This window comes from Lepisma saccharinum, chromosome 28, assembly GCF_977018435.1.
Source record: "Lepisma saccharinum chromosome 28, izLepSacc3.1, whole genome shotgun sequence".
Lineage (NCBI taxonomy): Eukaryota > Metazoa > Arthropoda > Insecta > Zygentoma > Lepismatidae > Lepisma > Lepisma saccharinum.
This window is the reverse complement of record NC_139256.1, coordinates 29,276,787-29,293,293: the sequence shown is the minus strand read 5'-3', so window position 1 is coordinate 29,293,293 and position 16,507 is coordinate 29,276,787. Positions and strand designations below refer to the sequence as shown.

The following is a 16,507-nucleotide window of genomic DNA, read 5'->3' as shown; positions in this document are numbered from 1 at the left end:
TTCCATCTCTAACAAATGTTAATCATTTTTTAGGGGACGAGTACACAACCCTGATGACACAATGCAAAGAAGGTGCTCAACGTGAGGGACTGATGCTTGACTCCAATGATGAATTGTACAAGTGGTTCACCCAGCAGGTGATGAAGAATCTTCATGTTGTGTTCACCATGAATCCATCATCAGAAGGCTTGAAGGACAGAGCTGCAACTTCACCTGCCCTGTTCAACAGATGCGTTCTCAACTGGTTTGGGGATTGGTCTGATGGTGCCTTGTTCCAGGTATGCTAAAGAAATTAGTGTTTTATTGTTGTTGTTTTTTGAGGTAATAACATTTTGGAAGTGTTTGAATTTTGTATGTACTTCTGCTGGACTTATTTTATTGTTTTACTGTATATTTCTACTATAACAAGCATTAGCAAAAACAACATTGCAGATGCTTATTGCTAAATTGGATGTTATGTTGACAGTTATTTATTTCTTTTCTACTGTATTTTTTATTGTAGAACATGATGTTCCTTCATATAAGTTTTGGTAAATAAGCACAGTAATATTAAAGTTTGTGAATGTTTTCTGAAGGGACAGCACATCCACAAAATATATTAATATTAATCCTTGATGTCTACATATTATGTTATTTAAAATTTCTTCGATGTTTTTGTTGGCCAGGTTGGACGTGCATTCACATGCCGTGTGGACTTGGACAGAGTTAGTTGGAAGGCACCTGATTTCTTCCCAGCTGCTTATTCTGGTCTCAGTCACTCTCCTACCCATAGAGATGCTGTTATTAATGCTTGTGTGTATGTACATCAAACCCTGCACAAGGCCAATGCCCGTCTAGCCAAGAGAGGAGGCAGAACTATGTCAATCACACCCAGGTGCTCATCTCATTTCATTTTAGATTTAATCATAACAACGATTGACTAAGTTTGAAATAGAAATGTAATTTTAAGTATGTAGTGCAAGGTTACTCTAGAAGAAATACACTTTCAATGTTTTATAGAACCTGAACTGATAAGCAGACACACATACAATATGGAAAGTAGTATTGAGGTGGGATGAAAGTGCAACTCGATATGAGCTACAATTGCTTCAGTTGAACAAAATGGCTGCTACACTAGCAACCATGTGTTTTTGTGTTTTGGAATTAGCGAAAACAAACTGTTACTGTCAAACTTATTCCTTTTCTTGTGGGATTAGATCTACGAGAAAGTTCTTTTTGCTTCTGGGTAGTGATCAGTCACCCTTTACCCCCAATTTATCAACATCTCATCATGGAAAAGGTGGCAGAGGGCCTATGTATGAACTAGGGATGGGACCGATTAATCGGTAGTCTATTGGTATCGGTCGATATAGGCATATCGGTGTATCGGTAAAATTACCGATCAGATATATCAATAAATATCTTATAATTTAGTGCAAAATTCTGCCATCTTGTAATTTTTATGGATAATCTCCATGTCCTTCCTTCTAGAAAAGTAAATGTCTAAATAATCAACTTCTTTTGCACTGCAGTCACCTCGAAACACACATTTATTAAGGAGATCAATGAACATTTCAGGTTCTTCAAGGACCATTTCTAATTTTATATCGGATTGGTAGAATATTGCTTATCGGTATTAGTAAATTTCATATCGGCCCATCCCTAGTATCAACCATAAGTGTAACCATGCCACTCAGTAACTTTCCTAACCAACCCCATCTCCACCCCTCAACCCTTTTTTCTCCTAACCTTGCCTCCACATCACCGCACTAAACCCTACCACTCACAGTTCTTGATGAGCCTGGTGAGATAACCACTTTTTGCGATACTGATTATATCTTAGATCTGGACATGGATGTTTTAAAGGTTGAACGCTTACATCTATTTCTGTTCTCTATTTTTCACTACTTAAGATGCAGTCTGCTGCTGTGATTTTTCTTTTCTTTTCCAGTGTCTAATGTGCATTTCCTATTTTCTACTAATTTGCTATGTAGCTCTTCTGGCTCTCCTTCCTTTCATTCTATCTATCTATTTAGTAGGGATGGGACCGATTAATTGGTACTCTATCGGTATCAGCCGATATCGGTTTATCGGTAAAATTACAGATTATTTTACTGATCCGATATATTGATAAATATCTTGTAATTTAGTGCAAAATTCTACCATTTTGTTGTAATTTTTATGGATAATCTTGATGCCCTACTTTTAAAAAAAAATAGTCTAAATATTTAACTTCTTTTGCACTACAGTCACCTCGAAACACACATTTATTAAGGAGATCAATGAACATTTCAGGTTCTTCAAGGACCATTTCTAATTTTATATCGGATCTCTAGAATATCAGTTATCGGTAAATTTTATATCGGTACTTTATCGGTATCAGCCAAAATTTCATATCGGCCCATCCCTACTATTTAGATTCATTCATTGTTGTTCATGTAGTGAAAGAATATAAGTAAAAGCTCTAAACTTCTGATTCCACTCCCAAAAAATATTCAGTTCAGAAACTTTTTTCTTATGTTTCTCCATCTTGTGCAAAGTAATGGTTCCTTCAAATCTCTGTAATAAATTTTCACTTTTATAATTCACTCATTTTAGAAAGAATATCAAAGTAAAACTTGCAGTCCTGATATCTGATTGATAACTAAAGTACATTGACAATACGATCATAATTATTGGAAAGGTTGGTGAAGATGAGGTTATCGTCTATTATGTTATAGATCTTAGTCTCATTGGCATTGCCTATAGAATTCCTATATGCAACACAAATTTCTCCAGATGTTGTGTACTTATAAATGTAAGCAAAAAAATAGCATTTTCTACAACACTATAAATCTCCTAGTAAATGAAAAATTGTGTATGGTTTATGAAGATTATATTGTTATGAACTTTTTCTGTCATTTTTATATTGTGGAGATCTGATATGATGAAATAATGTAAATCTGTTACCTTAGCCTGAAGGCTAAATGCACGTGATTGTAGCACCCAACACATTTGATGCAGAGTGTAATTTTAAATTATTCTTCGTATTTTCAGGTGTTTTTGTGCATTTAGAATGAAATATGCTTTAAAAAAGGTGTGAAAATGGATGTTCATAATAATTAACGGATCTATATATTTAATTGATAAAAACAAGTTTCAAAGCAAAAATCACAATGATAAACATATCTGGAAAATTTTCATTTTTGCTAGCTACTATGATATTGGATAAATTATTTTCCTGTAGTTTACGGTTATTACAAGCATAAGAAAACAGTTTTTCTTTGTGATCCAGTATGGAGTTTTCTTTTTCACAAATGGAGTAAGCCACCATCTTTAAAATTTAATGTAACAGAAAACATCAAGAGACTTTGTGAAAACAATGGGTCGGGTACCCTATTCTACACCCTCGAATTTTGAATTTTTTTTTTTTTCATTATGAACATTATTTGATCCTATTTGTGAATAAAAAAAAATTGGAGCGCGGAAAGAAGTATTTACGACTGTACAGCCGTTTAAAGTTGAAATTTTGTAGTTTGAAATGGTTCGCAATTATTTCCAATTTCTAGATCGTGATACTAACATGACACCAAATTTTAACTATCGATCTCAACCTAACTGAACTAACCTATCCACGCGCCAATGGTTCGTGGGGCTAGCGTCAGTGGTTTGTGGGGCTAGCGCCAATGGTTCGTGGGGCTAGCGCCAATGGTTCGTGGGGCTAGCGCCAATGGTTCGTGGGGCTAGCGTCAATGGTTCGTGGGGCTAGCGTCAATGGTTCGTGGGACTAGCGCCAATGGTTCGTGGGGCTAGCGCCAATGGTTCGTGAGGCTAGCGCCAATGGTTCGTGGGCCTAGCGCCAATGGTTCGTGGGGCAGCAGACCATCTCCCTGTAATGAAGGCTAAAATTAAACCAAAGAAGGTAACTTACCTCTTTTTACCAAGGCCAGGTATTGAATTGTGGGTCGAATTTCAATTTGTAAGTCCAAAAATGAAGTAACACCTACGTTCAAACTCCTTGTTGGCCTTTTCCACAGAATACCAACCTCCACTCCCTTCCCATCATAAAAATTAGAAGTCGCAAATTATCCCATCCCACAAGTCATTTAGAAAAAACAACCCTCCCCTTTACGGCATGCAGTTGCGAAAAAAATATTATTTCCAATTTCTGAAGTCTCATAAATGAAATCGAATGTCTGAAATGTCCAATGTACCAATATATCGCACAGAGAACATATCGCAATCGCAAATGTTCCTATTGCACAAGTCAATCATAAGAAGAAAAAGAAAAAAATCAGACGTGCGCCTGTGACATAAATCGATCATCCGAAATCTTCAGACTTGCGCCTGTGACATGAATGCATCATTCGCCATCATAAAGTTGTGAAAAACCTTTTTGACGTTACGCAAGGAATTTTAATTTCATAAAAAACGTAAGTTTCGTAGCATGTAGATCTAAAAAATTACTTTCCGCGCTATTTAGAAACATCGTTTATTATGAAGAACTAATTTTTGTAACGAGAATGTTTGAAATGTGCGAAAATTCGAGGGTGTAGAAAAGGGTACCCGAGCCAAAACAATGATGAATTTGAATTACCTGATGATATTTGGGATTCATAATTTTAAAAGAAATCTGAAATAAAAATAAAACAGACTGCTTTTTTCACTGTTAAGTTGCTATATTACAACAATGTAACATTGACAACATCCATTATATAACGGATTCTTTTTGTTTAAAAAATTACTAACCATTGTTATAACTGTATCTTTAGTCAAAATGAAAATAAATGTCTGATGAAAGGAGCGTGTGTTCTCCTGAAACGTCACAAAGAAAAACTGTTTTCTTATGCTTGTAATAACCGTAAACTACAGGAAAATAATTCTATAATGCAAGCAATGCGTACATACAAGAAAAACTGATATTGGATAAAGATGGCAATTATTATTGGATAGAACTACCTAGAAAAAATGCAGTATTTCTGTGTTGAATCCAGATAAACAAATGGCAACCATATTATAATAAACAAACAGCCAACAGGAAGTGTGGCCATCTTTAATTCTTTGTCAACTGGGCAGCAACATTGATTCTTGTTGGTGAAAGCTTGAGTAATATAAGTTAGTACATGCCAAAACAACTATTTTAAGTTCTGCTACTTATTGAAATGGAAATGATGTAATGTGGTGTATTGTCAAATGTTACATTATTATTTTAGGCATTATTTGGATTTCATCAACCACTTTGTGAAGCTCTACAACGAGAAACGTTCTGACCTTGAGGAGCAACAGTTGCATCTGAACGTTGGTCTCAACAAAATTGCCGAGACTGTGGAGCAGGTAGAAGAAATGCAGAAGTCCTTGGCTGTAAAGTCACAGGTGAGAATCTCACTTCTCTGATGTTGGAAAACATAGTGCAATTCAAAGTTCCTTTACCAAAGGATTTAATTTGCATGATTTATCATTTCAGCAGAAATTAACTTTCGATTCTGTTGCTTGAAAGAAACTTCGCTTGGAAATTCTGTTTGAGAGAGAGGCTTTTTTTATGCCTTTCTTATGCCATCTTTGAAAGTAGATAGGAAAAATAAAACTTTTTTTTTTCAAAATTTACCATTCATTATAAGATTTTCAAAAAATTTCCATTTAATAAACACTTGGAAAATTCACCCCATTTGAAATGAAGTGTTTTTGTTCTATATATATACACACAGTGGACAACGTTAAAGGAAGTAGTATCTTCCTCCCACCAGTTTTACGGACAGCCATGTGCAAAGATCAGTGGTGGTCTGTGGAGAATTCATTTTCATAGGGGAAACTGAAAAGCAAGCATAGGAAGCTTAAATCCAAGAATGCAGCAATACCCTTTAGCCCTGAGTTACCAAGGTATATACCAGTCTGGAAATTCTGGAAATGTCGGGGAAATTTATTCTTTTTTTTTCTGGAAAACCCAAATGTTCTTGTAGTAGTGTGGCAAAGTAGGTTTTTGAACAAACAAAGAAATAATTTTAAATTTGTTGTGGATGGATTGTACTAATGCTTCAGTTTGATACTGAGTATTATTGGTAGTTAGAGTAGAAATTTTATATTATATACAGTGGGAAAAGGGCTCATTTTGAGCTTTTTATTATTTAGAAATAGTGCTGCATCGAGGCTTTTTTGCTCGAGCATCTAATAGTTTGCATGGATGACGCTAGATGGCTTACGGAATCAACTGTTTCTTTGCTCGACAACCAAACTGTCGGTATACGCTCGAAGCCCAGTAGTTTACGTACAGGCGTAATTTGTCTGTTGTAGTGGACCTTCAAATATGCTTTGTTATGTGAAAGACTCAGTGAAATTGAAACTAAAGTGAACATAGTCATCATCTCCATGTTAAAATGTAATTTAGTTTATCTTATCAATACAATGAATAGATGATTATGGACTGAAACTACCAGCATGAATTTTACACATATATTTGTACGATTATTGTCACGTTGAAATGATATTTGATATTCTATATATTCGAGCGAAGCACGATCGAGTTTCAGCGAGCGAAAGTGGTCCAATGCAGTACTCTATTTAGAAATTACCACAATGAGTGGTCATTGGTATTTATCACTTTTCTTGTTGCAATTTCTTGAGTGTGTCCAGTGGTTCATTAGTAGATAGTTATTTGAAATAATATATTACTATATTTTACCGTAATTATGTATTATCTGCACTGTAATATTATGAATTTTCAGAAAATAATTCTTTGTTAATCATTAATCAATACATTTCAAGTATTGCATAGAAACTCACCCCAGATAGTTGCTTTTCTACCCAACAATCAATCAATTACTGTTCAGTTTCTTGTCACATTATTACCCTTCCATGTGAAGTTGATACTCAAAAAACTTCGTTAAGTGGGATTTTAAGTGTGCGAGATTAGCTAAAATAGAGTGACCTACTTTCAAACATGTTGATGTACACTAATGCCCCTAATGATTTTGTCTGGAAAACCAAGAAACACGTGGTATGTATGTGTTTACAAAACTATAGACTGGTTCCCTGTTCATGTGTTGAGAAAAGTAGGGGAAGTACTGTTACTGTTTCCGATCTTTTCCTGGCAAAAAAAGAAAACTTTCTCTGCATTGTAGATTGTGGTTTTCTTTGTGACTGTCCCTCCCATCAAATGCGTCTAATCATCATTCATCCACATTGTTGCAATAAGCGTAAAATGAGAGAGAACCAATGTAAAAATGTAAAAAGTACAAATGCGAATAGAATATATTTTCCCCATTGTTATACAGGAATTGCAAGCAAAGAACGATGCGGCTAATGCCAAGCTCCGTCAAATGGTGAAGGATCAGCAGGAGGCTGAGAAGAAGAAAGTCCAGAGCCAGGAAATTCAGGCTGAGTTGGAGAAGCAGACTGTCCAGATTGCCCAGAAGCAAGAAGATGTGATGGAGGATTTGGCACAGGTGGAGCCTGCTGTTATTGAAGCTCAGCAAGGTAAGACTGATTAGTATTGGTACAGTCTTTGGTAGAGTTAACCAATGGGGTGTAATGCATTTGCTCATAATAATAATCCACATGCTAGGGATGGCTTCCATTTATTTACTGGAAATTATCAGAAATATTGGTGTGTTCATTCATCAAAAAATTTACCAATAATATTACAGATTCTTAGTGTGTGTAATACAGAATAATGTAGAAATGTAACAATCCCATTCAGAAGTACTTGCCTTTTTCACTGTATGTTCATTTTTGACTTTCTTTTCTTAAGACTGAGGGGTGTACACCCAAATGTCAGCCTCTCTTCCACGTAGTACACCTTGGACTACATTTTTCAGACTAGCGAGGGTCTGGCATCTGGACTCACAGCCAGTATAATCCTCTGTGTGCTTGTGTTGTGACGTCCATATATGTTTGTAATTGACCCTTCATCCACATAATTTTATCACAACTCATCCTTATAATCTTCATTTTCACAATTAGCCAAAAGTTGCAGAAAAGCAAAGTAAGATAAAGCAATCAATTTATTAAGACATTATTACTCCTGTACAGTTTTGTTCTTGTTTACAAACTATATTTATTGTACATTTTGTTTGTTAAAACACTTTTTAAAACTTGTAGCTAGAATAAGACAGCAATAGCCCCGTCTAGTTCGCTGCACTGCAGGTTTGTCCAGTGTCAGGGTAAAAGGTAAAGGTAAAAAAGGTAAAGTGCTCCCCTGTGCTTAGCACTACGCCATGAAGGCGTATAGGGGGTGTGGGGGTAACGCCCCACACTTTCTTGATCCGGTCGTGAGTGGGGGTGATGTGATCAGCATCACGCCCCTGACCGCCTTTACCCCCAGGGTTTCCCCCAGGTACCCATCTTATTCGACACTGGGTGGGCACCGGGGCCGCTTCCATCGTTAGAAAAGTTCCCAGATTTGAACCGGCCGGGGATCAAACCCGGGACCTTTAGCATGGTAGTCAGACGCGTTACTGACTGAGCCACCGCGGCCAACCAGTGTCAGGGTGGTGCAACCAAATGACATTCTACCAACTAGACTGAAAGCTGTGTTCAAGTTCAGAAGATTCAACAAATGCCTGTCTGCTGCTTTAAACGGTCATTTGATTAGTTAGCATGCACCACATGATCATACACCACACATACACCGGTCCGGAAGGTAGTGGAAATGGTGCAAACACCAAATACACTACTTGACTCCAAATTGACGAACTAGACCAGTGGTATTCAACCTTTTTTCTCCGGGTACCCCTAAAGAAACGTTTCCACTCAAGCGTGTACCCCCCCTCCCCCAAGTTATCCTTAATTCAGATTATACATAACTACATCTAAAATAAATTATGCAAATCATTACCTATTAAATAATACATTTTTACTATAAAAAGGAAAATTACGGGTATAGCAAAAATATATTATGAACTTTAATATTTCTTACCTGTTAATGAGATGGCTGAGCTTATTTTCTGCACACCAGCTCCTAGATTTGTGGCTGAATCTTTGTTAGGGCGAGTATCAGTGGTGATTCTGGATTCAGGCGATTTCTGTGTTTCATTTTGATGGCTGTCAATGCAGAAAAACCCTGCTCACACAAATAAGTGGAGGGGAAGGGAAGAAGGCATGTGATGGTAGTGTCGGTAAGTTCAATATACTCTTTGCATGCGTAACATCAGAACTCTCAAATAGACACATTTTCGAATTTTATTTCAAGTGATCTATCAGTGGACATTTCCAGCAGACTTCCTTTTAATTTTACAGAAAGATCAGAGGAATTGATGGCGGTGGTGGAACACTGATTTGTAATGCAATCTTGTGTGTTGTCTTTCTCAATTTCTGGAAAGCATTTAAAAAACTGTAATTTGAGATTGTCTAGGTAGAATTTGGTTATTTCCAGTTCACCAGCAGTACTAACATCATTTTGTCCACAATATTCCAACACAGTTGGAAAAACTGCAATATTTCCTTCATTAATGCAATCAATCCAAAGTAATACTTTCTTATAAAATCCCTTCACTTTCTCACGGGCTTTAAAAATATTTTTGTCGAAGCCTTGGAGTTGAAGATTGAGATCGTTAAATTTGTTGAATATATCCGTCAAGTAAGCTAGTTGGCAAAGCCACTGTTCATTCTCAAAATATGTCACCAGATCAGATTTTAATTTTGAAAGGAAACATTTTACCTCATTTTTCAGTTCAAAAAGGCAAGTCAATATGCGTCCTCGTGATAACCACTGCACCTCGGTGTGCATAAACATTTGAGTGTGTGCGGATCCCATCTCCTCACACATTTTTTTTGAAAATACGGGAGTTCAGTGCACGCGACTTGATTAAGTTGACTACTTTTACAGCAACGTTCAGCATTTCGTGTAAATCAGGAGTTATTTTTTTCGCGACCAAATTTTCTCTGTGTATAATGCAATGTTCCCAAATTATTTGAAGGTTCATTTGACTAATACGAGCAACAAGACCGGTTTTCTGACCTGTCAGTGAAGCAGTACCATCTGTGGACAAACGTACACATGAGTCCCACGACAAATTTAATTCTAATGTTATGAAATTGTTAAGAATTTTAAAAATCCTCTCCCTTTGTATGTTCCGGTAATTGTTTACATCCCAGAATTTCATCACTAATAGCACATTTCTTAACGTCAAAATGCCGAACATATATAAAGTAGCTCGGCATCATCGGAGACACCCACCGATTCATCGATTTGAATCTCAAATCTTTTGTCCATTTTAATGCTTTCTACTACAGGGAGGTTATTTCAGTCGTTCACCGCCAGCGTGACGGCCGTTCGGCGGACTCTTCATGCAACAAGTCCCGGCAAATTGCGTTCAGGAAGTCCGTAATAGAAACCGCTTGTTTTGTAATGTTTCCACTTTTCACAATTACAGTTACAATTACAATTGAAATAAGCACGTACCTTGTCGCAAGGATGCTGTGTGTGTGTGGAAAAGGTGTCCTCCCAAATACAAATATTTCTGGCACCTTATTTCTGACAGAAAATCTTAGATTAGACATCGTTACTTTATCGTCAGTTGTCAGAAAGGGAAGACAGCATCCCGGCGCATAAAGCAAACCGAAAGCGTAAAATGATATTTAAAAGTAATAATAATGATGATCACTAACCTCCTGTGTTATAAGAGATGTTGAAAATGACCTCCTTTAACAGCAATACAACACGTTTCTTAGGTTCAAGAGATCCTGTCTATCGTAATTCCCTGACCACTTTTCTGCAAGAATTCGTTTTCACGTAATTATCGTACATAAAAACTCTCTGTTCAAGACTATATTTGTTTAACGACATAACTAATGAATGAATAACAATTAACACACAATAAAGCACTAGCACTAGCAATAACACAGTATAAAAAAACACGCGTAACTGATAAACGCAAACAGAAGTGAACATGAGGGTACGGTACACTCACTACGTCTGGTAGACGACAGTGTTGCTAACCATTTTTCGGCAATGTCCCTACAACTGACCAAATGTCCCTACGCCAAGTAAAGCGACTAAAAAAATTATCACCTCATGAGCATGCAAAACAGAAGATAAAATATACACATTTACTTACCAAATCTTTCTGCTCGGTGCTTCCACAATTAATGAAGGAGCGAATTTACATTTGCCTATCCTAACTTAACCTAACCGTACCTGGAAGCGGCCCCGGTGCCTACCCAGCGTCGAATAACATGGGTACCTGGGGGAAACCCTGGGGGGTAAAGGCGGTCAGGGGCGTGATGCTGATCACATCACCCCCACTCACGACCGGATCAAGAAAGTGTGGGGCGTTACCCTCACACCCCCTATACGCCTTCATGGCGTCGTGCTATGCACAGGGGAACACTTTACCTTTTTTGTACCTGAATGGTTCGTGGGGCTATCCGTCAATGGTTTGTTGGGCTACCCGTTTTTCGAGCCCAAATTTTAACTATGTTTGCCTTGCCTAACCTAACCTTACCGAGAATGCTCAGTGGGGCTATTCCTGAATGGTTTTGCGGTAATTGTGATTACGAACCGATAAAAAATATTTTTTTCGTAGCACTTTAACATCATCGAAGACGCCATTTTAGTATCCTGCAATTTTATGATTGATGTAATGTTGCCAAATTTACCTGTAATCAAATCAGTTCTTCTACATCGTGATTGTCGCTGTCACATGTAAGCATGTTCTTTGGGCAATATACTGAAATGAATAAGTTTATTAATTAGCCCTCCTGCACACTCCACCTAACAATCTGTATAACATTAACAACTTTTTTACTGTTCTCTTCCGCTATTCTTACACAATCCATGCTCTCCAAGTATGAAATCAACAGTGTGGCAACGCTGTAGACAGCGTAACTAATTGTAATTTGTTCATATCAACAAATATGGCTACCATACTTGTATACGGAGAATCATTGCGAGAATTGAAATGCTTATTTTACAACTTTTACACGTTAATTAACATTTTTTCCCCCTCACCCCAACATGTTAACTTGAGATAAATTATCACGACTAATTATTTCGTGAGTATAAGACGTAGCATAGAAATTACAGAAGGGTCCGGTATTGTAAATTCTTGCCTTAATGAATAATAGGGGTGTGCGGGACAGAATGTTTTGGGTGGGGACGGGATCGGGACGGTAATTTTTTTAAATCCCGACATTCGGGACTGAAAAATTTGCAATTTCCCGACCAAGTCGGAAAATTTTCGGGACGGGAAATGTTCGAAATTTCCCGAAGCACTGGAAATCTCGAATTTTACAAGTCATTTTCACTTTAAGTGATTGTTTTTGCATTTCTAGAATAAAAACTTACAATTTTCGATAAGTTCCAGAAACTTACAAGGCAGAAAACGTCGAGAATTAACGACTTTTTAAAGTAAAGGATCCCGCACACCCCTAATGAATAACGTTGAGTCGTTTACTGTTGATTATGTTATTTGAAGTCATACATGCTGCTGCTGTGCAGAGATAGATGTTGGTTGGTGATGCTGTATTTCCTGCAGTCTTTAACAATTCTGGTCCCATTTTATTTCCCTTTTTTGTTTTTGTATCACTTAACATTGAAAATATTCTTTCCGTTTCCGCTTTAGAATGTGGCAATGTTAGCACTATTTTCGCGAGAGTGGAAATGTTTTCAAAAAGGAACTTGCCTTGAAAGTTTTTGGTAACCGATAACATGTTCCAAAATTCTGATGGAGATTTGTTAGTTAGTTCTTTTTTTCTCCTCTTCGCTAAAGTATCCAGATAAACTAATTCATAAAATGTCATTTACCAAGATTGAAAAAAGTACCTACGTTTTCCCTCATTTGGCAAAATCTGTCCCTGCGTTCCTACGCGGGCGAAATTTAGTGAAAAGTCCCTATGCTTAGGGACATGTCCCTACGGTTGGCATCACTGCCAACACGTGCAGTATGAAGCGCCCTCTCGCGGCTGACAGACAACTCACCCAACCCCCGATAAGCTGCCGGCGCTGTCGCGACAACTGAGGATAAAGTAGCGATGACTAATCTAAGATTTTCTGTCAGAAACAAGGTGCCAGAAATATTTGGATTTGGGAGACCACCTTTTCCACACACACACACACACAGCATCCTTGCGACAAGGTACGTGCTTATTTCAATTGTAATTGTAACTGTAATTGTGAAAAGTGGAAACATTACAAAACAAGCGGTTTCAGTTACGGACTTCCTGAACGCAATTTGCCGGGACCTGTTGCATGAAGAGTCCGCCGAACGGCCGTCACGCTGGCGGTGAACGACTGAAATAACCTCCCTGTATTTGCTCAACATCATCTTCTGCCATGTCATGAATTCTATACCCTACACTTTTGTCAGAATTGTTTTTATTACGTTGGCGGAATTTTTGTGTAACATTTTATCTGCTATAATCAAAGCGCGAGGAATGATAAGAGATTCAACCGCAGTGTAGGGTGATTTATTTTTGGCAACTAACAACGCTAACTCATACGATGTTTGCAGTGCCACCTTTGTTGATTGTGTAAAATTCTGTATTACATTGGAACTTTTACCTAAATTTTCTGCTTTGCACCTGAAATATTCAACTGGCTTGTCTCTATACTAGTTACGATTGGTTACCAAGTGTCTGTGAAGGAGGGATGGTTTCATACAGTTATTCGATAAAGTTTGATTACAAATCTGGTGGTTGGTGGGGGGGGACTAACATGAAGTCCTCAATCAATCCTTTTTATATTTACTTTGAGGAAACTGTTGATAAAGAAATGTATATTTTCTTTGCTTCCCTTCATTACATTTTCAAGTTATCTCTGTCAGAAACACTTTTCATTATTTATAATTATTTTAAATTGTGCGTACCCCCTAAAAAGTCTTCGCGTATCCCCAGGTTGAATATAACTGAACTAGACGACTCGGTGTTGCACCGTGGAACCAACACTTCGGTGCAAAGAGAGTCAAAAAATGCAGCGAACTAGATGAGGTTAGTACCAACAAACTAAATTTGACTTTCAAAAACTTAAAATGTTTATTTTATTTTTATATTGAGGATTGAGCATTGATATATATTGTAGATTTTCCACAGTTAATATAGTGCACATGTATATTAAAAGTTAGTTACTTTGAGTTACATGTAATAATCATATGATAATATTGGACATACATTCAATAGAAGGCGAGCCAAGTTAACAGTAAGAATATTGGTAACTTACATTGTACATTGCAATAGGTTTCTATGATCAAGTTAAAGTGTATGCTACTGATGTTACAGTACAAATGCAAAGCTCTGGAATGTATCATAGTAGTGTTTATTTGCTCGTGATAATGGCAGAGTTGATCTCTCCACTGAAGTTCCCATGTTTGAAGTCCTGGCCTGGGCGTGGATGTTCTTTGCTATTGTCCAATTTCATTTAACACGTTCCCTGCCAGGGTGGTTTCACCAATTCCTTCCTGCTGCACCTAAGTGGTTACTGGAAGTTTTTTTTGCAAATTCACAAATTTCGTTTTTTTTTCCTGTAAAAATAGCAAAAAACAGCAAAAACAGTTTTATGTGCACTCTACTCCCCATGCCTTGTGAGTCATGCCTTACTCACATCATTGTTATACTCGTGACCGATGGTGCGGAAGGAAAACGAAGTGCAAGCCACGTGTTTCGGTCATAATGATCAACATGACACGATTGGTGCATGCCAATTTCGGTCATTATGACAGACATGGCAAGCAACGTGTTAATCATCACTCATCCTCATCATCCCAAAGAGCTTAAAGTAGCAGAAAAGTTTGGTAACAACATATGGTAACAAAAATATAACAAGTGTGGTAGAGTTGTTTGGTTATCGTAACAGATTGTTAGAGGCACATTTTTGGTAAATAAAAAATGAATTTCGGTACAAAAACGGAGTAATTTTCGAGTTCAAAAGCGGTAAATAAAATAAACTTTCGGTGTTATAGCGGTGAAAAATCGAATGAAAAGTGGTATATAAAAATACATTTTGATTTTAAAATTGTGAATATAATCCTAAATTTGATTTAAAAACTACATTTACTACACAAAATTAACCTTTCACTTCTAGTAACACATTTATGTAGTTATCAGAGTATGAAGTTCATTTCTGTGTAAAGGAGTCCATTTTTGCATCTCCAATATTAACAGCAGAATTAATCAATTTTCCGTGAATTGCATAACTCGTAGGATAATTCAGGCTTCAGAAAGTGTCGCATTAGTAAATAAACCCTAAATTTTGTGTTCAAGTTTTTCTCATTTTGCAGTTCATTTCGCATTATTTCGTGACAAAACATGGTAACAAAATGCATCACATACCTTTCAAAAACATGAAAAATTATGGGTGTAAGGGGTGACCTTTCACACAGTACACCCAATTCTGAACCTCACTTCCACATAGTACACCCTGGACTGCATTTTGCAGACGAAAGAGGCTGTGGCGACTGGTACTATGGCCAGTATAATTTTGTGTGTGTTGTCCTGTTTTTTGTCCTTGTGTGTGCTGAGTGTCCCTTTACAGTTTCAGCTTTTAATGGAAGTCAGAATATTTTAATATTTTAGTAACACGACATTGAAATTATGCTATTTTAGTTATGGTAAAGGGCTGGACCCTGTATAATGTGACTGGTGGAAAATAGTCTTAAGTGCTGACACACTCAAAATTTTAAATTCAAATGAAGTCAAATCAACATGAAAATTTTTGTCAAAAACAAAATATGCATGCCCCTACACATTGTAAACTGAAAAGTCCTAGGTTGAAGTCTTGAGTAAGTCACGGATGTGTTGTTTTTCAATTGTTTCATCAATTCATATTTAAATAACCAAAATAGAAATAGAATGTTAATATGAATCCCAACATGAGTGTATTGAAATAATTGTCTCGTCACAGTTATATGTATTTAGCATATTGCAACATTGTCACATATTTTGAAATGTATATCAATGTTGTTCATGTATTAATTCCATCTGTGTGTGTATGTATAGCTGTGAAGTCCATCAAAAGACAGCACTTGGTGGAAGTCCGCGCAATGGCAAACCCACCAGCAGTTGTGAAACTAGCCTTAGAATCTATCTGCCTTTTGCTTGGGGAAAATACCACGGATTGGAAGACAATTCGATCGGTTATCATCAGAGAGAATTTCATAAATACCATTGTCAACTTCAATACCGAAGAAATGACGTAAGATTTAACTGTTAGCATTAAGTAGACATATGGCACACTTAAGTTTTAGACCAGAATGGCATTGGATGGAAGTATTTCATTGCTAAATAGAACACCATATGCTGGAATATACTAGGTTTTTTATTATTATTATTGCTTTTGTTGTCGATGACATTCTTTTTACATTGCCCTGAAAGCAGCTTCTGGTAAACCAACAGGAAAATATTAAATCTTCCATGGAGGGGAGGGAGAAAGTTAAAAAAGAAAAGTAGAATGCTTGGTGAGGGATGATGTTAATTTGCTGACGAGTGCATAATTTTTTAACAGTGTAAGTATTTCCTTGTTTTTTTCACTAGTGTGTTGAATATATATATAAATCAGGGCTGATATTGGTTTCTGAAAGCATTGCTTAGAATTTAATCAGCAATATTGCCCAATAGTTCCCCA

At 36.9% G+C, this 16,507-nt stretch overlaps 1 protein-coding gene across 4 annotated transcripts in view; it reads left to right on the top strand.

Annotated features, from left to right (window-relative positions):
- Dhc64C (dynein heavy chain, cytoplasmic) overlaps positions 1-16,507 on the top strand; it is a 244,593-nt gene that overhangs the window by 169,445 nt on the left and 58,641 nt on the right. For all 4 annotated transcript variants that reach the window (XM_083114055.1, XM_083114054.1, XM_083114053.1 and 1 more), the window contains 4 exons: positions 34-278; positions 666-874; positions 5,172-5,331; positions 7,227-7,428. In XM_083114055.1, the coding sequence (XP_082970181.1) occupies positions 34-278; positions 666-874; positions 5,172-5,331; positions 7,227-7,428 (816 nt within the window). The remainder of the gene's footprint in view (positions 1-33; positions 279-665; positions 875-5,171; positions 5,332-7,226; positions 7,429-16,507) is intronic.